At 35.3% G+C, this 24,666-nt stretch overlaps 1 protein-coding gene across 1 annotated transcript in view; it reads left to right on the forward strand.

The window, feature by feature from the left end:
* ADAMTS19 (ADAM metallopeptidase with thrombospondin type 1 motif 19) overlaps positions 1 to 24,666 on the forward strand; it is a 281,743-nt gene that overhangs the window by 85,620 nt on the left and 171,457 nt on the right. Inside the window, exon 7 of the mRNA XM_022588714.2 lies at positions 10,818 to 10,861. Within this exon, the coding sequence (XP_022444422.2) occupies positions 10,818 to 10,861 (44 nt within the window). The remainder of the gene's footprint in view (positions 1 to 10,817; positions 10,862 to 24,666) is intronic.

Consider the following 24,666-nt stretch of genomic DNA (forward strand, 5'->3'; position numbering starts at 1 on the left):
CCTTGATGACACCTTGATTTTAGCCCAGTAAGACCTATATGTGGCTTCAGACCTCTAGAACTATAAGATAATACATGTCTGTTGTTTTTTATTTTTTGTTTTTGTGGCACGTGGGCCTCTCACTGCTGTGGCCTCTCCTGCGGCGGAGCACAGGCTCCGGACGCACAGGCTCAGCGGCCATGGCCCACGGGCCCAGCCGCTCTGCGGCATGTGGGATCCTCCTGGACCGGGGCACAAACCCGTGTCCCTGCATCGGCAGGCGGACTCTCAACCACTGCGCCACCAGGGAAGCCCATATCTGTTGTTTTAAGCCACTAAATTTGACGTAATTTGTTACTGCAGCAATAGAAAGCCAACAAACTCATATTTGGTCTATATCATTTGGAGGGAGGAACAGACATACTGTTTTACTGCATAGAAGTATCCTAATTTATGTGACTACTATGTATTTATGTAAGTTTCTGAATTTTCACGTTTAGAGAAAAATGTATAAACATCTATATCTGTATATGGTTGTAAACAGGTACTAGTATTTATTTAGGATAATTACAGGGTACTTGAGCTTGTGTTTAGAAAGATAATATTCTTCATTATTGTCAAATGCTCATAAAATGCAGTTGAACTGCATGTTTGCCCATAGGCTAGGGTAGCATATTAAAAGAATGAACTGAAGGTAGTCATACCTAGGATTTGTGAGAATATTCTAGATAATATTCTCCAGCAAAACACATAATAACCTGTGTCTTGTAATTTCAGTTTGCTGGATCAAGTCAGTTTATAAAATAATTATTCGTCCTCAGATTTTCAAAACTTGAACTACTACCGAAGGACTAAATATGTCCTTTGTATGCGTAAATATGTACTCTGTATGATTTTCAAAGATAAGACAAATTAAAGCATTGTTATTTCTAATGTATCACTTATTTATGGATAGAAAACTAAAGCTTCACTGTCTAGAAAGGATTTCTGCTCAAAACCTAATGAAAAAACCTTTTGGGAGGCAAAATTTGCTATAGTTTTGCTAAGCCACTTCATGTTTCATGGAAAAAAAGATTTTTGTACACTTCCTAAACCCTTCAGCACAAATGTGAACTTCAGTTTTTTGCCCCCTGATAAATAGGACTTAAAATAGGGCTTAATAGCTTGCTTCTGGTTTTTGTTTTTTGTTTTTTGGAAAGCAGTAGGACTAAAATCTGTGGTTGAAAATAGACAAAAAAAAAAAAAAACAACCTGTCAAAGGAGTTACACATATATAACATATTGATAGATACTGACATAAATCTATCTTTACTCATCTGTGGGGCTAAGGTTTATGTGGAGGATCACTTTTCTCCATATCACTGCTTCCAGTGCTCTAATAGTGAAAATTAGCCCAAAAAAGGGAATGTTTTATCTCTAAGTGACCTACCACCATTGATCAGGAAAGTCTAAATGAGCGGTTTGAGTAGTTGAGGAAAAATTCCTTTTAGTTAGTGTAGACATAGATTATCAGATCTTTAGCTTTGCAAGAAAGTTATCAAAAATAAGATAAAAATTTTAATCTCCATGGATTCCATGGTCTTATCCATATTTGACAAACTGAACTCATAAACAGCCTAGTTTCTAGTGAATGCTCATCTTAGGTCCTTATTAAATGTTGTATGTTACGTGAGCACATCAGTAGGAAAAGATTTTCGCTCAGCTATTAATTTTGATTTCAACTAAAATGGATAATGTTCGTATAAATCCAAACCTATCTGCAGTAATATATTTGTTAAATTGTTCTGTGTGATGCAATGAAGTAAATAGTTTAAAGCTGACCTAGTGCTGTGGGCTAATAGTAACAAAAACACAAAACACGTTATCCCAACAGTCAATGCCATGATTTCTTAGTGTAATTTTCACATTTCTATGTGAAGTTATAGAGAAGGTACGAGTCTGTGTCATGTAAATACTCTTTAATTTAGAATTTAATTTTATTAATGATAGTTTTGCCTTTCAGTATGTACTGAAATGCTTTCAGTACAATACTTCTGAAAGTTAGTTTCAAAATAATGCCATTGGCAAGTAAGATAGAAAATTTAATAAAATATAGACATGGCAGAAATACATTAATTTAATACAAATAATAGAATAATTGTTGAATGAATCATTTATAGGTATATCCCAAGGCACTATAAAGTTCTACAATGAGACTTATTCTCAGATGCATCTTCATTCTTGGAAATTAAAGGCTACATTTCATTTTTTTCAGTATAAATCAGAAGTTAAGCAGAATTTATTGGCCTTCCCAGTTGCCAAAGTCTAACAGTATCATTTCCATAAACTCACATAATGAAACTCTGTGATGCAGACTTCAGGCACACTGAGCCAAAAATGAGCCAAAAATGAGAGAATTTGAATCAACATGATCACAGGTCTAGGCAGCAAGCAAATCTCTATCACCCTTACCCCTCAAAATCTTTGAATGTATGAAATTAAGATTACATTATTTTGGTCCTCTGTAAAGAAGTGTCCAGTTGAAGAACTGAAGATTAAGAATTACAGTCTGACCTGCAGTTTTTAAATGCTGGTGACAGTTTGTTCTACAGTTGTACTGAAAGGTATTTCCAATGCTTTTGGGTAAAAGACCTTGAATTTTTGAAAAAATGTGCTTTATTCATTTGTTTGCTAAGTGAACAGAAATTGGCTGTGTGATGGACTCTAAGTGCCCTTGACAATAAGCAGTGCATTTCTCATAGTTTTATCATGTTGTTTAGTTACAGATGAAGTCCCTTGTTTCACATTATGTAAATCAAAGTCATCTTGCAGCCTCATGCATTGATATGATGTATCGTACATTTATAAAAAGCACAAAAAATCCCTTTCCCTCTACATCTGAATATACTTTACACTAAGTGATTCTTGGCCCTAAGGTGAAGATTTGATTTTATGTGGTTCTTTAATTTTCTGCATTACCATATTATTCAATACCATCTGTTTTGGGTGTTTCTCTCTCCATTTGTTTGCTGGCAAAGGCAATTGCAAAATAGAACTATCCATTATTTAATACAATTCCCCAGGCTTCTTCCTCACTGATCCTGGGCCCCTTACATATTACAGAGGTGATTGTGTGTCATTCTCTTCTTTGCCTTCAGAGTAGAAGCCTTTTTTATTTTTCTTTATATTCCTCTTATCCAGTGGTTGGCATGCAAGAAGCCCATAATGAATCCTATCGTATAGTTTGCGCACTACACAACAGTAGAGGGAGCCATTTACGTTGTTGTGTATGTAAATGTACCATTAGAATTAAGCAGTGTACAACCTATACAACTAGGCTTGGTGTCCTTGTAACAAATTTGATTTCTAGATCATCTGATGCAGAGAAAGACTAAATATAGCTGGTCTTTTACTTGCTTCAAAAATGTCAGCAGACCTTTTCCATTCCTCTTCATCTGTAATTATATTCAGACTCTGAATATGTTGCACGACCAGGAGGTATATTTTCCATTATCATTTGGTATTGGTTTTGAGCCACAGAGACCAACACTGAGCACAAGAAGAGGTTCTTTCTGGATTTTTTTGATAAGTGGAGAAGATTCTGTGTAGTACTCAGAATCAAAGGAAGAACTAAAGAACCAAGCATCAAGGAAAACAGTGAAGAAAACAATAGAAATCTCTACCCCTGCGTTTGTATGATCCAGGGCCATTCACATTTTCTTACTATACTGTCTACTTTAGATCCTCTGAAAATGTGTGTTTGCATTGAAGGGGGTGTTATATGTGTAATTTCTGTGATTAGAAGTCAGTGACCAGAAAATATGACATATTTGAAGGAGGTTTCCCCAGTGGAATGATGCTGGGGGTTGGCAATAGTTAGGGTAATCTACTGCAGTGGCTGTCAAAGAATCACTCAGCTTTTTGAAAAAAACCTTTGATTATAATCCTGGGAACAAGATTAATTAAGAGCAGTCTATTTTACCCAGATTCTTAAGGTTTTCAGTTTTGTATCTTAAATATTGAAGGCAATGCCATCCACTAGTTTCACTTGGAAGTTTAGGATAGGGTAGCTTGAGTGGTTACATTTATGAGATAAAATTTGAGTGCATCTTCCCTCATTTTTCTTGAGATGTTCTTCTAATTTTTGTATGTATTTTCAGAAAGATACTTTTTACCAAAAAGGCATAAATTTTAAGACCCTTCAGTGCTGATGGGCAATCTGATTATTTGTTTCTATTAAACTTTTTTCTTTGCTATTTCCTTTCATTCAGTTGGGACAGTAGATTTTTTAAGGCATATGCAAGTGACGTTGATAGGATTATATACCTTCTGTATATAAAAGATTTTGTATAGAGTGAAGATTAATGTATCAAGTGGTAATAGCCCCAATTTTCAATTATCCAAGATGGATTAACTAGTTTATAGATTTACCAGAATAAAAAATAACAGCATATTTGAGAAAAACATTACAATTTTTACAAATTACTGGAAACATGTACTGTTTATCTTGTTTACAAATACACAGTAATCTGTAGACAGCAGAATGTAACACTACATTGTATATATTGCATTTTGGGTGATGACTCTCTTCCTTGCAGTCAGATGAGAGGTCTCTGCAGTAGGCTTTCTCTAGAACAAAGATATCTCTGACACGTATTATAAAAGGAGAGGCAGGAGAAAACATGGCCACTACAACAAACCAAATCCAAATATTTACAGGTGGAGTTAAGTGAGGAAAGGAGGGGAGAAGAGATAATGTACAAAGGAGCCTGAGTCTCTGTCTTTCTTGAGTCCTAGTGAAATACTGGAGAAGCGTTCTTAGCTAAGAGAATTAAAGGAATAATAAATCTTCAAGTAATTATTTATGAAGCAATTCATGTGATAAACTCTCATACTTGTATTGTTTTGTTATTTTTAACTGCAGAATGGTAAATGCATTCCTAACTGTTGGTGTGATTTAAATGAATTAAGTATATCATAAATCCATTTCGTCCCTTGTGTTAAAAACATATTATTTAAGGTTATTTTTATCGTCTTTATCTGGACTTTACCATTCTTCCCTTTAGTAATCAAGAGTTGATTTCTATATCTGTTTCATAGAAATCATCTTTGTCAGAAATTTGCCTGAAGAAATAGTAAAAAATTATAGTAATTAATTATTGATGTTAAATTACTTCACTCCATAGTTAATTCATACCCTTGGCTAACCACACATTTTTTTCCATTTCCAACCTTATGGAAGAAAGATGACAATATTTTACCAATCACTAATTTTTACAATAATTTATAACTAATGTAATCCCTATTTGTAGAAAGATTATCTTTTTTTTTTTTTTTTTTTTTTTGCGGTACGTGGGCCTCTCACTGTTGTGGCCTCTCCCGTTGCGGAGCACAGGCTCCGGACGTGCAGGCTCAGCAGCCATGGCTCACGAGCCTAGCCGCTCTGCAGCATGTGGGATCTTCCCGGACCAGGGCACGAACCCGTGCCCCCTGCGTCGGCAGGCAGACTGTCAACCACTGCACCACTAGGGCAGCCCTGTAGAAAGATATCTTTGAAAAAGTACTTTATCAGTTGAGGTCAATGTGAACATCTTACTGAGGGAGTTCAGTCTTTTAAAGAGTTTGGTAAAAGGAGCTGCATCATATAAAATGTAAGAATAGAATAAGGCCTATGTATATTAAGATCTAATATTAACAATAAATATGTTTCAGTATGCTTAATTACTATATGGTAGGTCACAGATTGTGTTCTCTTCTTTTAATTATGTGATAATCTAGCTGACTAGATAATCAGAAAATGTTCCCATCATTGACATCTAGGAATTGTAGAAAAAATATAATAAAAGTCCTTTTACATGCATAGATGAGCCAAAAACAAGAGGGCTCTGGCCAAAAAAAAAAATGCAGTAAGCTTCTGAAGTAATGTGATAGTTGTCCTGGTAGGAGTTTGTTGGACTTAAAAATCTGGGTTCTTGGGTTTATCTCCCACATAAAGAAAAAACATTGTGGCTTTGCAAAGTGGGAACTGAGATGATTGTATACAGCCAGAACCCTTGGGTACCTACACCCTTAATAAAAGTTGGATCTGGTATAAAAACTTTGCAAACAAGCACAGGTTGTCAACAGGAAGCATTCTTTCTATCTCATCCATGAACGCATGTTAGGAGAAAATGGCTCTTTTCGGTATTCATTACCATGAATATGATCCAACATTGAAGCACTTAGTGAAAGCATATGCAAAACTGCTGTGAAAGGGCCCTCTTTCAACTTTGACCTCACAAGGCAACCACAAATAAAGTACAACTAAATGAGTTCACAATAGGATTCCAAAACACAAAGTGACAACATATCCCACTGTAAGAGCCAAGAAGCATGAAAAAGAATATTTTAAAAGGCTGACAGAGATGAAAAAAAAAACATGTTCACATGATTAAAAACACACAAATTTCAAAATGTGAGAGAAAGGTGTTTTGGAAAAAAGAGATGATTTGAAAATTGAGGAAAATAAAACATAAAAAATGTACTTAAATATCTCAATTTCAGAGTTGAAGAGCAGAGTAGATGCAGCTGAAGAGAGCACTAATGGATTGGATGATAGAGCTGAAGGATTCTCCCAGAAGGCTGCCTAAAGTGGTTAAGAGATGGAAATACAAAAGAGTGCTTGAGAGTTATTGACATCAGAATGAGAAGAGCAAACATGTACCTAAAGGAGTTCTAGGAGAAGAGAGTAGAGAGAATGTGAGAGGAATTAGATAAATAGATAATGGTTAGAATGTTTGTATGTTTGTGGATCTTCAAATTGAAAGACATACCAAGTACCAAAGAAGATAAATAAAAAACTCAGGACCTAGACACATCTTAGTGGGACTGCAGAACTACAAAGACAAAAAGAAATCTTAACATTAATCAGAAACAATGTTACATGTCAATTATATCCAATAAAAAATTAATTAGAAACCAAATCAATGAAAGAAGAGCAAGGTGATTGCAGACTTCTATTTTTATAAATACTAGAATAAAATGAAATAATATCTTCAATGTGCTGAGGGCTGATAAAGTCAACCTCCAATTCTACAGTCAGCTACTGTTCCATTATGAATGAATGCAAACTAATGAGAATTAAGGAAACAGTATCTGGGCCAGTTTAGTATTCATAGGTCCTCACTGAAGGAGATACTGAAGGATGTACTTAAAGAATAACAGACTCTCTAGAAAGTAATGATACAGAGATTACTGAGAAAAGAAATTGCCAAATATATAGGCAAATCTAACTGAGTGCTAATGGTTTAGAAAAAACTGTCTAACTTGAGAGTTTAAAAACTGAGATGGAATTACAGGAATGCCTTGGAGATATTGTAGGTTTGGTTCCAGACCACTGCAATAAAGTGAGTCACGTGAATTTTTTGGCTTCCCAGTGCACATAAAAGTCATGTTTACAATATACTATAGTCTATTAAATGTGCAAGAGCATTATGTCTAAAAAATTTTACATACCTTAATTTAAAAATACTTTATTGCTAAAAATGCTAACCATCCTCTGGGCCTTCACTGAGTCGTAGTAGTAACATCAAAGATCATTTATCACAGATGACCATAACAAATATAATGATAATAAAAAAGCTTGAAGTATTGTGAGAATTACTAGAATGTGACACAGAGACATGAACTGAGTAAATGCTGTTGGAAGAAATGGTGCCAACAGACTTGCACAATGCAGAGTTGCCACAAACCTTCAATTTGCAAAAAATGCAGTATCTGCTAAGCACAATAATACAAAGCACAGTAAAATGAGGTATGCCTCTATAGTGTCAGATAAAAATAACATGAAAGATTGAAGGAAGAGATTGGATTAAAAGTGTTTGATATCCTTACCTTTTTCAAGAAGAGACCAGAGATACTTTTTAACTTGAAGCATCTCGAGTGAATATGGTACACAGAATAATGTCCATGTTCTAATCTACAAAACCTGTGACTGTTATACAGCAAAAGGGACCTTGCAGGTGTGATTTTGTTAAGGATTATTGAGATTGGGAGATTATCTGGAATTATCTAGGGGATCCTAATGTAATCACAGGGTGTGGGGAAAGAAGGAGGCAAGAGAGTGGGAGAAAGAGATGTGGTGATGAAAGTAAAGGTCAAAGTGATGCAGTTGTCAGCTTTGAAGATGGAAGGGGACTATGAGTCAAGAAATCCAGGCAGCCTCTAGAAGCTGGAAAAGGCAAGGAAACAGATTCTGACCTAGAACTTCCAGAAGGAACAGAATCATGCTCACACCTTGGTTTTAGCCCAGCAAGTTCTATTTCAGACTTCTGATTTGGAGACTGTAAGATGTGTTAAACTGCTAAATTTGTCGAAGTTGTTATAACAGCAATAGAAAACTAGTACAGTGTACTTTAAAATGTAGAAGTAACTGTAGATCAAACACAATCTAATGTTATTTTTCAAAACAGTAGCAGAAAAATGTGGAAAATAAAACTGCATATGAACAAAGACAAAAACAGAAGAAAAGGACAAAGGTATAACTTGGTAAATAGCAATCACAAAAAATAGAGAAATCCAAATATGTTAATTAGAAATATTAAATTCACTTATAGAGATAGTATATAATGCGGTTTTACAATTTTAGTCATATGCTATTTATAAGAGAATTTATAAGAGAATTAGAATTATTTATAAGAGAATTAGAGGAAATGAAGGTGAAAGCAAAACAAAGGAAAATATATGCCAAGCAAATATTAATGTTTTACTAATATATTAATATTTGTTAATGTCAGATACAATAGACTTTAACACAGAAAACATTAAAAGGGATGAGTAGGGTTTTACACAGTAATAAAAACAATAATTCAAAGTAAATAATAAAAATTTAGAGAGAGCTTCGACATAAACAGCACAAATTAGTAGAATCACAGGGAAACATCATCAAATTTATAACAATGGAATTTTAAGAGCTCTTCCTTAGTAGCAGATGCAAAAATAAATTCAAAATTTCTCATTCTGTTGAGCAGCTGTGTATCTGGGCTTGTTATAGCTAGATCTAATGAACATGTATAGCTTTGCTGCAAACTATTAGAGAGTATACATTTTAAACATGCACAGAATATTTATAAAACTATGCATAGAGTTGTGGATTCTGCTGGATGAGCCAAGCAATATATGGATTGAAAACTAACCATTGTAATTACCAATGTAGATGTCACTGGGGACATTGAAAGGAGTGTTACACTTAATTTTTAAAGATTTTTTTGGGGACTTCCCTGGTGGCGCAGTGGTTAAGAATCCGCCTGCCAATGCAGGGGACACGGGTTTGAGCCCTGATCCGGGATGATCCACATGTCGCGGAGCAACTAAGCCCGTGTGCCACAATTACTGAGCCTGCGCTCTAGAGCCCACGAGCCACAACTACTGAGCCTGAGAGCCACAACTACTAAAGCCCACGCGCCTAGAGCCTGTGCTCCACAACAAGAGAAGCCACCGCAATGAGAAGACCACACACCACAACTAGAGAAAGCCCGTGCGCAGCAATGAAGACCCAACGTAGCCATAAATAAATAAAATAAAATTTAAAAAATAAAGTTATTTTTCATTTTGGAATGGCATTCAGATGGCTATAATAGAGGAATAAAAATAGTTTTTTCCTTTCTCCTTCACACACAAATTGTCATATTGTTTGTAATAGTAAAAATTCTATAGAACCTAAATGCTCATTACTAGGAAATTGCTTAAATTATGGCACAGGAATAGAAGCAACAGCAACAACAAAAAACAGCAAAAACATCAACAAGTGACTTGAGAGCTTTCTATGTGCCTGGCATTGTTTCAAATGCCTTGTATGTGTTAACTCATTCAAACCACACAGAAAACCTATGTTTTAAGTGTTTTATACATGTTAAATCATCTAAGCTGTACAATAAATCTATGTGGTGAATAGATATCATTATTACCTCTATTTTTTAGGTGAAGTGACTGAGACAAAAGAAGGTTAAGTAAATTCCCTAAGGTCACAAAGCTAGTAAAAGGTAGATAAAAAGTTCTGCTTTCATATAGTTTCCCTTTAAAGCTCATTACTAGTTAGGGAATGTTCTCCAAGATATGGTAGTTAAATAAAGAGAAAATTATAGAATTTTATTCACGGTGATATCCCACCTGTGTAAAAATACTAATTTCCTCATGCCTTTATTAAAATTATCAGTCTGTTGCCAATCTTAAGATATAAAATGTTATGTTGTTTTAAATTATATTTCTTACATTTAAATCTTCAATTTTGAAATTATTTTTATGTCATGTGAAGTAGGGATCTTAACAATATTTTTCAAACAGAAAACCATATCCCTACACCAGATATTTTTCTTGTAATAAAACAATGAAATACTATAAAATTCAAAACAAGATGGAATTTTTATGAAATATTGTATAGGAAATAGGACATAATTTTTTAGGATTGTATCAGGTAAAAATTATAACAATTTAATTCTCACATTTTCTTAGAATTAAAAATTAGTTAATCTTATTTCCAGTTTTATTAAATTCTTAGAGATAAAGAGTATGGTTCAGGGCTTTCCTGGTGGCACAGTGGTTGAGAGTCCGCCTGCTGATGCAGGGGACACGGTTTCGTGCCCTGGTCCGAGAAGATCCCACATGCCGCGGAGCGGCTAGGCCCGTGAGCCATGGCCGCTGAGCCTGTGTATCCAGAGCCTGTGCTCCGCAACGGGAGAGGCCACAACAGTGAGAGGCCCGCGTGCCGCAAAAAAAAAAAAAAAAAAAAAAAAGAGCATGGTTCAGTTATTCATTATAACTATTAAAAATGAGTCAGTCACATACTCTGTGGAAGAAACAATATTTTCTCTTTTTCTTTCTAGGAAAGATTTCTGTGTACACAAAGATGAACCATGTGATACTGTTGGTAAGTGTACATAAAAATTTTTACAGTTTGGAGGAGACCTGGGGAACTTGAACACGTCATTTGTTTAAATATAGAAAATTATTTGAAAGTGCTAGTTTGAATGAAACACTTTTAGAATGTCAGTGATATATATTTTCAACTTATATGTTTGTCACCGCTTCAGTTATTAATGAGACAACCTGAGGACATGTATGTACTATATATTGGAGAAAAGTTTAAATGATGCTTTAAGAATATCACAAGGTCTTTTTTGTGTTTTTTCCCCCAGAAATATACCCATGGATTCAATAAAATTACATTATTATCCATAAACTGAGGCACAATATGTTAACGTCAGTAGGATTGACCTTTTTCAGGCTAATGGATTTGTTTTTGAGTTATACATTTGAAGTTCTTTGCAGACTGTGAAAGAAAGTCCATCTAATTTGCCTGACAAATGAGGATTTTCTGTACATAAAGTAGCAAATTTTCTGTATTTTGTCCTGGATATCTAAAATCCCTAAAATGTAACCATATAGCCAGTAGGATCCATGAACCACAGTTCTTAATTTTGAGAAAATACCACATTAATGCTAACATAAATGCATGTATATAAATTTACCTATCTAAACAGATAGATAGCTAAAACTGTAGATAAATAAAATTATATAACTATTTATATATATGGTTAGTCTTAAGACACTATATATATGTATAGTGTCTTTTGTTTTTTTTATTTTTGGGCCGCGCTGCGCGGCATGTGGGACCTTAGTTCCCCGACCAGGAGTCGAACCCGCGCTCCCTGCCTTGGAAGCGTGGAGTCTTAACCACTGGACCACCAGGGAAGTCCCTGTACGGTTTTAATAAGGTGTTACTATTGGGTTATTGGTAAGGTACATTTAAGAGTCATGATTTGGTTTTGATGTGTCATGTGGGGTTCATTACTATAGCGTAGTGTGTATTTTAACTTAACCATCGTCGAGGTGTCATTTATTCCTTGTGAGGCGAACAATGAAAAAGTGGCAAAAACAGAATAAATTAAGTACCACTGGTGCTTAAAAAAGTAATTCTAACTGGTTCTGCTAACTTAAGTTCTCAGCAGCCTCCTCAGATGATTAAGTCTGAGATAATAAGTGGAAAATAGTTACAATAGTATGAAGCAAATGATGATGGAATCAAAGGATGTTTGCTTTAGAAGAGGGACTGTAAAAATAAAATGAGCTGGACACCTGAGGAAAAGCTGGATTGATTTAGGGATGATCTTCCTAATGTTAACTAACTTGCTTCCTGCAGTTTTGTTGTCTTCTCGCCTGAATCCTCAGAAATTAAATCTTGATATATAGCTTTAATCAACCTAACCATGGAAGCATTTGATTACCAATAATGCTTGTCTCAAAATAATTACCTTTCCTCTCCTTAAACAACTCTGTGGCCCCTAAAACCTTCTCTTAATATAGCCAGATCAACTTTTTGCCTTAGTAGAGCATCTGAGAGAAATCAGCAACTCGGGCAGTATCTTCCATAATTATGGACTCTCACCATCTCTTTACAGCATGGATGCGTGGACTAAGAAAGCAGTTACTAATGTGAGGCGAACCAATTTCTTTTTGACTATGACTATGTTTTATATCTTGCTAAATCTTCTAATTGAAAATAGCATGCATATTCATGCTGTGAAACATTTTCTGGGTTGAAGCACGTTTGAATAATGAGGTAGCTTGGTGTATTTGGAATTATTAGTATAATTAGAATATATATGGTTCGGTAGCACAGTGGTGTAAAATCAGTCCCCAGCTCTGTTCATCTTGTCCATTAAGAGCTTGATAAAAACTAGCTTTAAATATTATAGCATAGGATGTGGAAAGTCCGATGCCCTTTCTGAGATCTGTGTTTCTGAGTGCTTAGATTCTCAAGATCTTCTCTGGCATCACTAAATCCTAGTTTTCCCCTCTGTATCTTGTGGCATTTCTTTTTCTCATCCCAAATATGAGACAAGCGTCTTTTTTCATATTTAGTCTTGAGCAGAGTAAAAATCTGAGATATTTCTTTAGGGGACATTGAATGAAAACCTCTAACAACCAAATCAGAAGAGTAGTCTCTTTATCCCAATCCCTGTCCCCACACAAAAAATCTTTTCACATGAACCATACTTATGCCTAGAGACATAATACATTGGTAAGATTTATAAAGACATTTGTGTGAAGTAGACATGGCAGTTGCCACCCTGTCACTCATGCATCCACCACTGTGCAGCCGTGATGCCAGGTAGAAAAGGATACTCCTCTACAGTTGGGTCATGATTTGTCCAGGCCTATCAAAGGGATCGTTTCAGGACCTCAGGCCTAAACAGTCAGCATATGGCATTGCTATGGTTGGGACATGCGACCTGTAACCTATGTCTGCTTCATGAAGCTGAAGAAAGAAACATTTTTCATGGTTGAAGCTTGGTCATGTCTGTCCCCACTGTGTGTAAACAAGGAAGGATGCAACCATGATTACTATAATAACAAAGGAAACTAGCCTTCAGATGAATCTGAATTCATACACTGCAGAATGGAGAGATGCAGGCTGCCTTTATCCTCAATGACATTGTTGAATTACGGCATCCTCCACACCTTGGACCCAGTCTAACCTTTAGGCTTCTGAATGTGTAAGCCAATAAATATCCTTATTATTTAAGCCAATTTAAAGTTTTCATTTCTGTAGCTTGCAGCCTAAGGCATAGATCTTCCCTGATACTCATATACTCTTTTATAAGAGAAGAAGAATATGGGGCAATATTAATAATATCCACTCTTATTAAGAGAGTGCTGATAAACTGCTCTGTGATTTGTCCCCCAAATTAAATAAGCATGTGTAGCCTACTCGTCATCTTAACAGCTCTCAATCTCTAGCATAACAAAACAGAAGAGATTTAGAGCTTAAATCAATTGAATATCTGTTGACACACATTTTTAAATCTCCTCATGTATATTATGGGTTTTTTTTTTTGGTCAGATGCTTAAGTTCATATATCCCTTCTTTCTTTTATCTATTTCTGATGTGAAGTCAGTCCATTTCACGTTGGATACTATAGTGAAAATACTGAAATAGAGGAAGGAGAAAGGAAAGAAGTGGATTTAGTATTTATTAGTTTGGATAATATGGGCCTGAATGGTTACTTTACCATGAAAATTTCCCCTACTCTCCTACGTGTAGTGAGAGGGGAAGGACAGCAGTTAAAAGCTTTGAATTCTGGTTGTTAATTTGAATTGTAAATGGAGAGAAATGCCTATATTTTAAAAGCAATGTAATACTTATACTGTGCATTGTAACTTGAGCAACACTTTAATGGACATTTTCTCATTTATTTTCTGAAACTCTCTAGCTTTGTTATCATTACTGCTTTACAGATGAAGGAGACTCTGAAACAGAACAGAGCATCAATTTTGAAGTCAGACATCTAGATTTAAATCAGTGCTCTGCTACTTATTACCTACATGAATGTGGGCACATTATTTAACACCTTGAAAGTTTGAATTGCTCACCTTTAAAATAGAGCCTATGTTATTGACCTCACAAAGGCAGAGAGTTTTTAATTGGCACTCAGTAGGCACTAGTTTCTATCACAGCCTTTTACTCCCTGCAGAGAAGTTGCACATTTGTCCAGCATCACTGTTAGTAAATGCCACATGGTGCTAACCTCTGTCTCAGATCTTACTATAATGAGAGGCAGCTTTCCTTTATAACATGATGCGTTTGTTAATCAAGGACAATACAACTAGAAATCTGAAGGTGAGAAAAATATCTTTGAATGAAGTTTTAGAATAAAATTGTGTATATTAAAGTATATAAAGAAATAGCAAATATAAGCTTGGAAGTAACTTTTACTTACCAGCATTTAAAATTTGAAACAATAGGATATTTTGCTTGTTTACTGATGCAGGAGATACGTGTATTTTAAATGAGCCAGGCTGTATCAGTGCTATGGAATATTATAAATAAATGTTTCAGTTGATAAGTTATACTTCTTTATTAAGCTTATGTTTGAAAAGCTGTTTAGAGGGTAAAAAGTAAGAGTTGTTTTACCGCCTCCTCAAGCACATTCTTTCCTGTTGTTTTAGTTAGGCAGATTAGTAGGTAGGTATATAGATACTGGGAGGAAAAAAATGCTATTAAATGTTTTAATCAGTGAAATATCAATTCTCAAACATATGTGTGTTCATCTTTTCACATACCTGAAATTGAGATTAATTTTGTAATCAGTGGCCTATTAGAATTATGTCATAGTTTCAGTCAAAGTTTTTTAATCTTAGGTTTGGATGAACTATGGTGCTATCCTTAAATTGAAAGAGAAATAAAGTATAATTCCAGATGCAAGTCCCAGCTATTACTACTGGTATTGCTAGTGAAGTTGCCTTACTGTCTGTGGCTGGCAGAATAATGGTCCCTGAAGATGTTCATGCCCTAATGGACCTGGAACCTGGCAATATGTTAGGTTACATAGCAAAGAGAAATGAAGTTTTCAGGTGTAACTAAGGCTCCTAGTCAACTGACTTTAAAATAGGGAGATTATTCTAGGAAGTCTGGTATGCCCAATGTAATCACAAGCGTCCTCAAAAGGGGGAGAGGGAGGCAGAAAAGCTCAGAGTTGGAGAGAGAGATGATTACTGAAGAAAAGCACAGAGAGATGTGATGTGAGAAGGATTCAACTTGTCATTACTGGTTTTGAGGATGGAGTCAGGGACCCCCAGGTGAAGAAATATCTAGAACATGGAAAAAGCAAGGAAACAGATTCTCCACTAGAGCCTTCAGAGGGAGCACAGACAGCCTCATGATACATTGATTTTAGCCAGTGGGATCTGGGTCAAACTTCTAATGTAGAGAATTGTAAGATAACAAGTTTGGGTGTTTTAAGCCACTAAATTTGTGATATTTTTGATAACAGCAACCATAGAAAAGCAATATACTTTCCAATAATTAATTACTCCCTCCCATACTTATGGAGAAGGAGTAAGGAAACATGGTATTCTTAAATCTTTAGACTGTGGGTTCAAAAATTCTGTCTCAATAGTTTTAAGAACTGGTGAAGGGTTTGGGATTAGATAAAACACTAAAATTTGGATCATGTTATATAAATATATATAAGGAACAACGAACTGGGGCTATGCTAACAAACATGATTAATTATAGTTGGCCATTTCTAGCGGAGAGACTAGACAAAAAAATAGCCTATATCATCCACTAACAATCTACGAAATCTAATCAGTCCGTTAAAATCTTTCCAAGAAAATGCCAAACCCTAATGATTTCACAGATGATTTCTACTAAAATTCCAGAAAACAGATCATTCCAATATTATACAAGCTATTTTAGAGAATAGAAAAAGGTGAATTCAAACCATATAAATTTCTTACCATATTCTAAAGCGGACAGTGTAAGAAGGAAAAATAATAAGCCATTCTCAGGAAATAAAAGAAAGAATTCTATATCAAATATTAGCAGATATTATCTCACAATGTATTTTTTAAATAACCAAGTAGGGTTATTTTATTTGAGATTTATTCTGGAAATACAGGGGTAGTTTAACATTAGAAAATCTTAAAATGTAACTCTGTAATCCAATTAAAGATAAAAACCATATGACCCGGCTTCCCTGGTGGCGCAGTGGTTGAGAGTCCGCCTGTCGATGCAGGGGACACGGGTTTGTGCCCTGGTCAGGGAAGATCCCACATGCCGTGGAGCGGCTGGGCCCGTGAGCCACGGCCGCTGAGCCTGCGCGTCCAGAGCCTGTGCAACGGGAGAGGCCACAACAGTGAGAGGCCCACGTACCACAAAAAAACAACAACAACAAAAACATATGATCATCACAATGGATAAAGAAAATATCTTTCAGGCAATTCAAAACTCTTGGCAAAATAGGACAAAGTAGGAACTTTATTAACCAGGTTAAAGATATTTACAAAAAATATATGAATATATTTTTTTAAATAGTGGAGCATTAAAAGCATCCCTTTTGAAATCAGAAACAAGGACAGGACTCTATTTTCACTATTTCTGTTCAACGCTGCATTGGAACTTTTAGGCCTTAAAATGATGTGGACGTTATGATTGTCTACATTTAAAAAAATAGAGAATATGGAGTTAATTGTTAAAATTAATGGAAGAGTTAGGTGGTTAGATAGCAAATCAATATTGAATAACCAATTGCATTTTATATGCCAGCAATTGGCAGTGACACATTTTATTTAAAAATTCTATGAAATATATTTAAAAATACACAAAAAATAAAATTATTTGGAATATATAATGTAATAACAAATATCTAAGACATATGGAGAAAATTATTGAGCTATCTTGAAATTCAGTGAAGAAGACCTGACTCAATGAAAAGATAAAGTGTATTTACGGTCTGAAAGACTAAAGATGATACAAATATCCATTTCCCTCAAATTGATCTGTTGATACAACATATTTCTTTAAAAATTCTAATAAATTTTGGAGGAAAATTGAAAGGCTGATTCTAAATGTTATATGGAGGAGCATAGGCCTAAGAATTGCCAAGAGACTAGTGAAGAAAGTATATGGAGAGGAAATCTTCTCTATTAGGTATCAAGATATGGTCTATAATAAATAGGACAATGCAGTTGCACATATTTGGGAAATGAACACTGGAAAAGGAGGAACATGATATTAAGATAGTCATTCAGATGGAAAAATGTTGAAACGAATTCCATATGGTTTCGATTTTTTTAATTTAGAACAGAAAATATAAAAATATAATTTTATATTTTTGAGGTAGAGACAAATTTCTGAAAAAGGACACAAAAATGCTAATCATGAAGGAAATACTTAATGAATTCAACTATATTTATATTGAAAAGTTCTATCATAAGACATCATATTGACAGTAGAGGAAGAAACCAAGCTTCTCTCAGGGAGAAGACACCATATCTCATGGATTTTTTAAGGTGCCTTCATTGTCATTAATTTCAAGATATGCCATTATTTTATGTTTCTTTTTTCTAAAGAAAAAAATATGATGAATTCTAATTGTAAGACATTATTTTAAGATGTATCACAATGTGAAATAATGTGAATCTTGGAATTAGTGTTCTATAATAATTGCAACACATGTAACCAACAAAGTATTGGAGCCCAGAGTATAAAAACAACTTCTCTGGGACTTCCCTGGTGGCGCAGTTGTTAAGAATCTGCCTGCCAACGCAGGGGACATGGATTCGAGCCCTGGTCTGGGAAGATCCCACATGCCGTGGAGCAACTAAGCCCATGCCCCACAACTACTGAACCCGCGCTCTAGAGCCCATGAACTACAACTACTGAGCCCGCGAGCCACAACTACTGAGCCCGTGTGCCACAACTGCTGAAGCCCACACACTATAGAGCCTGTGCTCCGCAACAAGAGAAACCACCGCAGTGAGAAGCCCAGGCACCACAACAAAGAGTAGCCCCCGCTCGCCGCAACTAGAGAAAGCCCGTATGCAGCTACAAAGACCCAACACAGCAAAAATAAAAAAAAATAAAAAAAAAAACAACTTCCCTAAATCAGTAAGAAATAAACAAGCAGATAGACATGCTAAATACAGTGTCCCCCTTATCCGAGGTTTCACTTTTGGCGGTTTCAGTTACTTCAGTCATCCAAGGTCCAAACTAATGAATGGAAAATATCAGAAATAAACAATTTGGAAGTTTCAAACTGCACACCATTCTGAGTAGCATGATGAAATCTCCCACCACCTTGTGCTGTCCCACCTGGGACCTCAATCATTCCTTCCTCCAGTGTTAGCCACTTATTAGCCAGCTTGGTTATCAGGTCGACTGCTGAAGTATTGTGGTGCCTGTGTTCAAGTAACCTTCATTTCACTTAATAACCGACCCCAAAGCACAAGAGTTGTGATGCTGCCAATATGGATATGCCAAAGAGAAGCCATTAAGTGCTTCCTTTAAGTGAAAAGGTGAAAGTTCTGGACTTGATAAGAACAGAAGGAAATCATATGCTGAGGTTGCTAAGATCTCCGGTAAGAACAAGTCTTGTATCCATGAAATTGTGAAGAAGGAAAAAGAAATTCATACTTGTTTTGCTGTCGCACCTCGAAGTGCTAAAGTTATGGCCACAGAGCATAATAAAGCTTAGTTAAGATGGAAAAGGCATTAAATTTGAGCAATAAGACATTTGAGAGAGAGATCACATGTTCATAAGTTTTATTACAGGGTATTGTTATAATTGTTCATATTATTGTTAATGACTTACAGTGCCTAATTTATAAATTAAACCTTATCATAGGTACATATGTATAGGGGAAAAACATAGTATATATAGGGTTTGCTACTATTTGTGATTTCAGGCATCCACCGGGTGTCTAGAACATATCCCTGATGGATAAGGGGGGTACTAATGTAGGGCAAAAATGATAACCGCCTAGGATAAAAAAGTTAACCACCATTTTTAAAAGAGAATACATCAAGGGTGAATTTTTTAAAAAAGAAAAGATATCAAACTCATTAGTAATAAGGAAAATACACATTCAGACTAAAAGATTTCTACCAATGAGATTGATAAAATTAAAAGTCTGACATTATCAAGTGGCGGAAAGAATGTGAATCTATGAAACACTTTTACGCTTCTGGAAGGAACATAAATTGGTATAACCACTCTAGAAAACTTTTGGCAGTATCTACTAAAACTGGCATATATATAACCTGTGACCATTAATTCCATTCTTAGGCATATACCTAAGATAATCCTATGTGCACTAAAGACATGTAACAGAACATTAGTAGTCATCAATCAAGAGTACATTAATTGATCAGTGTTTGATGAATGAAGAAACCACAGTGTATGTGTCATGTTTAACTGGAAAATATCACCTGGTGGGAGAGCATAGAGGTGATAAGGTATAAAGCCTCAAACTTTGAAGAATTTCAACATTTTCATTTTCAGTTAGAGGATGAGAATTCAGCAGGTGAGCCTGAGAAGATACATTTACCCTAGAAATGTAAACATGCAAACATAAGTTATCAAAGTCTAAAGTTAAGCTTGCTTCTCTCTCAGGAATACATGGTGGTTAGAACACTTCACACACCCTGCCTTGATTGTAGGGTATTATCATTTTTAAGAATTTCATTTAATTTTTAAAACTCACAAGATGTTGTTATGGTTTTCTGTAGACAGTGCTTAATTAGACTTGCTCACATATTTATAGTTTTATTAGTTCTTCATTCTTTCTTACAACTCAGATCTTTCTTCTGACCATATTCTGTTGCTGACTGAAACAATATTAGAATTAGAATTTCCTTTAGGAAAGATGTGCTGGTCACAAGCCTTTAAAGTTTTGTTAGTCTTAAAATGTTTTAATTTCATTCTCATTCTCATGAGGTATTTTGACTGTAGAATCCTAATATTCTGGGTGCATTGTTTTGTTTTGTTTCAGCACATCGTAGATCTAGTTCACCTGCCTTCTGGCATCCATTGTTGCTGTTGAGAAATCAACTATCAGTCTGAACTCCTTTTAATGTGATCTACCTGGGCTCTCTATTCTGTTTGATTGATCTATGTATCTGTTTTTATACCAGTACCATACTGTTTTGATTACTATAGCTTTGTAATATAGTTTGAAATCAGGACGTGTGATACATCCAGCTTTGTTCTTCTTTCTTAAGATTGCTGTGGCTATTCAGGGTCTTTTGTGGTTTCATATAAATTTTCAGACTGTTTGTTCTAGTTCTGTGAAAAGTGCTATGGGCATTTTGATAGGGATTCCATTAACTCTGTAGATTGCTTTGGGTAGTGTGGACTTTTTAATAATGTTCTTCCAATCCATGAGCACAGTATATCTTTCCATTTATTTGTGTCATCTTCAATATCATTCCTCAATGTCCTGTAGTTTTCAGAGTACAGGTCTTTCACCTCTTTGGTTAAATTTACTTGTAGTTATTTTATTCTTTCTGATGAGATTGTAAATAAGATTGTTTTCTTCATTTCTCTTTCTGATAGTTTGTTATTAGTGTATATAAATACAACAGATTTCTGTATGTTAATTTTGTATCCTGCAACTTGACTGAATTCATTTACTAGTTCTAATAGTTTTTTTATGAGGTCTTTAGGATTTTCTATATCTAATAGCATGTCATCTGCAAATAAGGATAGTTTTACATCTTCCTTTCCAATTTGGATGACAGGTGCTGTCTTTGTCTCAGTGTGGTGGCTAAAGCTGAATACCTTTGGATTTTAGTTTGGCAAATGCCCACAGGCAGCCAAGCACATTAGTGCCAGTTCCAAACTCTGCATTTCTTTCTTTTTCTTTAGGCCCTCACTGGTATACAGAGCCTTGCATTTAAGAAGATTTTTTGCTATTTTTATTCTAGCATTTGTATGCCAGAAGTGGAAGTCCAAGAAAAAACTTTTAAAGCATTATTGTATATATTTTTATACATGCTACAGTTACACTTGGTCACATAAATCCACTTCTCGCACATGACACTGATTTGGAGAATTGGTGTTAAAAACAAAACACAGTGAGAAGTCATGAATTTGTTTTATATTTTTGCAAATCACTTTATATCTGGTTCGTAGAAGACAGCAGGGATCTTATATCTGCTTCTGCATGTAAGGTGTTGGTATTTGTTATTTTGCTTTAAGTGTATGAGGAAAATCTGACCTCATAAAGATGTGTAGTTGGAAAATGGATGAGTATTTTCAGATTATTGTGAGTATTCTTATTGAAAGTATACTAAAACTCAGTGGTATTGTCTTAGTGGTTAGTGGATTGTAGCAATGTAGAATCTGAATACATATCAGTAATCATTTATAGTCCGTTACATTAATATCTGTTGGTGTTTCTCACACTTTAAGTGGATGTTTTAACTATGGATAGCATTTTAGAGAATCATTGATTGGTCAGTGGGGAAATATGGGTTCACTGTATTAGGCAGATCTTCTATATGTTGACACATTTCACTATACTATATATATATATATATATATATCTCATATTCGTCAGTATCACCATCTGTCTCATCAGAACAATTCCTGAAGTTTTGGGAAGATAAAATTTTCCCAATATTCTAATTTTAGTTGAAAGCTTGAATTTTATTATTGGCAAAAAATAAAACCTACCATCAGTTGGTTTCCTTGGAGTGACAGATGCACTTTGTTCATTTTTGGGTGTCAGCCACATTCGCAAATCTGAATAACCTTTGTTTGTCTGTCAGACATTCTTTCAAGTAAAAATGGTGTTCAACAAAAAGCACAAGGAGTTCAGCTCAGAACTCAAACAATCTCACAGTACTTTTCTTAGAGACAACATGTTATTTTAGTCTGTGGCAGAAATGCTTTATCCATGCTTCCTTTCTGTTACATAAAATATTAAAAAATACATATACTCAGGAGTTCAGATTTAATAAAATTAATACATATTACTGCTTCATCTAGGATATATAAAAGTGAAATTGCCATTTTCCCCCGGGAGTGAATATCAGTGAAAAATAAAATGACTGACAGTGAAGGCAGTTTTACCTCCCATTGCTTTTGCACCATCAGTGTGAATGTTGACAGTTTTGACTCTGTGGGTCTCTTGAAAAGATCTTAGGAGACCCACTGAAGAGGTGTTATGGAAGCCCAGGATTCTGCAGAACACTCTGTGCAATTCTGCCGTAACCTGGCAGTGATTGATAATCAGTGGTGATAGTCGTTGTTCACGTGTGTGTGTGTTTCATGAAACCTTTTAAGGACTTTATAGTATAGAAAATTGGTAGATACTTAGAGCTGGCAAAGGTACGTGTTGGATCAGTATGAGTTTCCAGATATGAATATTTTTTAATACATGTTGATACGAGAAGCTGTGCATTCTTTACCACGAGATTTCCAATTCAGGGATGCTTTAACTCTCCCTACGTTCTATTGCTTCATTATTATTAATAAGCCTTCTGTCTTTCATCAGGTTGGGATGATGGTTTATTCTTCTGTGCACTTCTGAATAATTCTGATTTTCTGTACATGCAAGTTGTCAAACAGGCATACAGGCCACCTATGAAGCAACTGCCAAATAAGAAATATGTTCAGAGACTAAAACATGCTTAAATAACCCTTTTATGTTAACACTGTACATGTGAGAATCTCCAGACACTTCCCTTTCCAAACACCAGTATGTTCTCCAAACCACATTTTAGCAGAAGTAACCATTTTTATTGGATAGGGAGAAGAGGTCAAGCCAATTTCTGTCAAGTAGCTTAATTTTCATTAAACAGCAGTCGTGGCATTTTCTCTTGCATTGTGGTACCTAAAGAACAGAGAATTTCAGAGACTGAATATACTTAAAGGAATTACTGAGATCATCTCTCTACTTTAATACCCTTTTGGTTAGAACTATATTTTTTCTACCAAAAAAATCGAATTAGTTTAATATTCAGTATTTTGAAACTTGTAATTCTTTGGGCTAGGCAAACAATGAAGTTAACCTTTATTATAAATATCTTTCTAAATGAATTGGTACTGTAATTAAGTATTCACGGGGAGTTCAGATACATTTATTAGGGATGATATTGGGGGTTCTTGCCCATTCAGTCTAGTGGGACATAAAATTTAGAGATTATCAAATATCTTAAAGAATGCATCAGCATTAAATGTAAATACTTTTATATAAACGAGTGCCAGGTTTGGGTACCCACAAGTCATCATATTTGTGTGAGATAGGTTTTCATGAAGTGCTGCTCAGTTTTTAATGTAGATGTTCTCAGAAATGCGAATGGAATATATTCAGTGTGGTAGACGGAATACTAAAGATGACACTCCTAAGATTCCTGTACCCTGGTTATTCAGTCAATCACTAATCTAGGTACTGCTCTGCTGGAAGGGATTTTGCAGATGTAATTACAGTCCCTCAGTTAAACTTGAGATATGGAGATCTAACCTTAACAGTCTCCCTTCGAAAAACAGAGGCAAGGAACTGAATTGTGCCAGCAACCTCAATGCGTTTGGAAGCCAGTACTTCCCCAGAGCCTTTAGGTAAGAGTCCAGCCTGGATGACATCTTGATTTTGGCCTTGCGAGACCCTCAGCAGAGTTAAGCCGTCCCAGACTTCTGACCTATAGAACTGTGCAGTAATAAATGGGGGTTACTGTCAGTCACTGCATTACTTAAGTAATTTATTATGCAGCAATAGGAAACTACTACATTCAGACTAAAGGATGCATGTTTTTATACATCAGTTGGGGATTTATAAACTGAAAGAAAATGAGGCCATCTTAGATGAAAGTACAGTTTATGGCCCTCTGGGAAATCAGAATAAGAAAAAAGAAAATGTTTGTTAAAGGATAGAAGTTAAGGGAGAGATTCAAAGAGATTTTCACTTATCATACCCGATGGGATAGTAGAAAAGTGATAGGATTTCAAGAGGATTTTGTAAGGATTTACTACATTCGTATAATCTTTGCAAGTTCTCCACATGTAATATTTCTTTTCCCTTGTCTCATTAGTGATGAACAAAAGCACACTAATATGATATGGATCTGAACACTTGCCCTGTGGAGCAGGAAAAAAGGGGTGGGGAAAACTGGCATCAAAGGAGGTAAATTGGGTGGTACCAGCTTGGAATATAAGAAAATGCACCAATCTTCGGGCCTCCAGCAAAGAAAATAAGAAAACCCAAGGCAGTCAGACTGGGCCGGGGCATGACTCTAGCTTTGCAATATAAAGGTCTGTAATTTCATCTATTGGTAATGTGTAATTTCATCTATTGGTAATAATTCACACTAAGACACTTTGAAAAGTTAAAGGGGGCATCATTAGTAACTATGCTTGGGCAAAAGCATAAAATGGATGCCCCAGG

This window comes from Delphinapterus leucas, chromosome 3, assembly GCF_059928025.1.
Source record: "Delphinapterus leucas isolate spDelLeu-1000000601 "Yukka" chromosome 3, BTC_Dleu_Yukka2, whole genome shotgun sequence".
Lineage (NCBI taxonomy): Eukaryota > Metazoa > Chordata > Mammalia > Artiodactyla > Monodontidae > Delphinapterus > Delphinapterus leucas.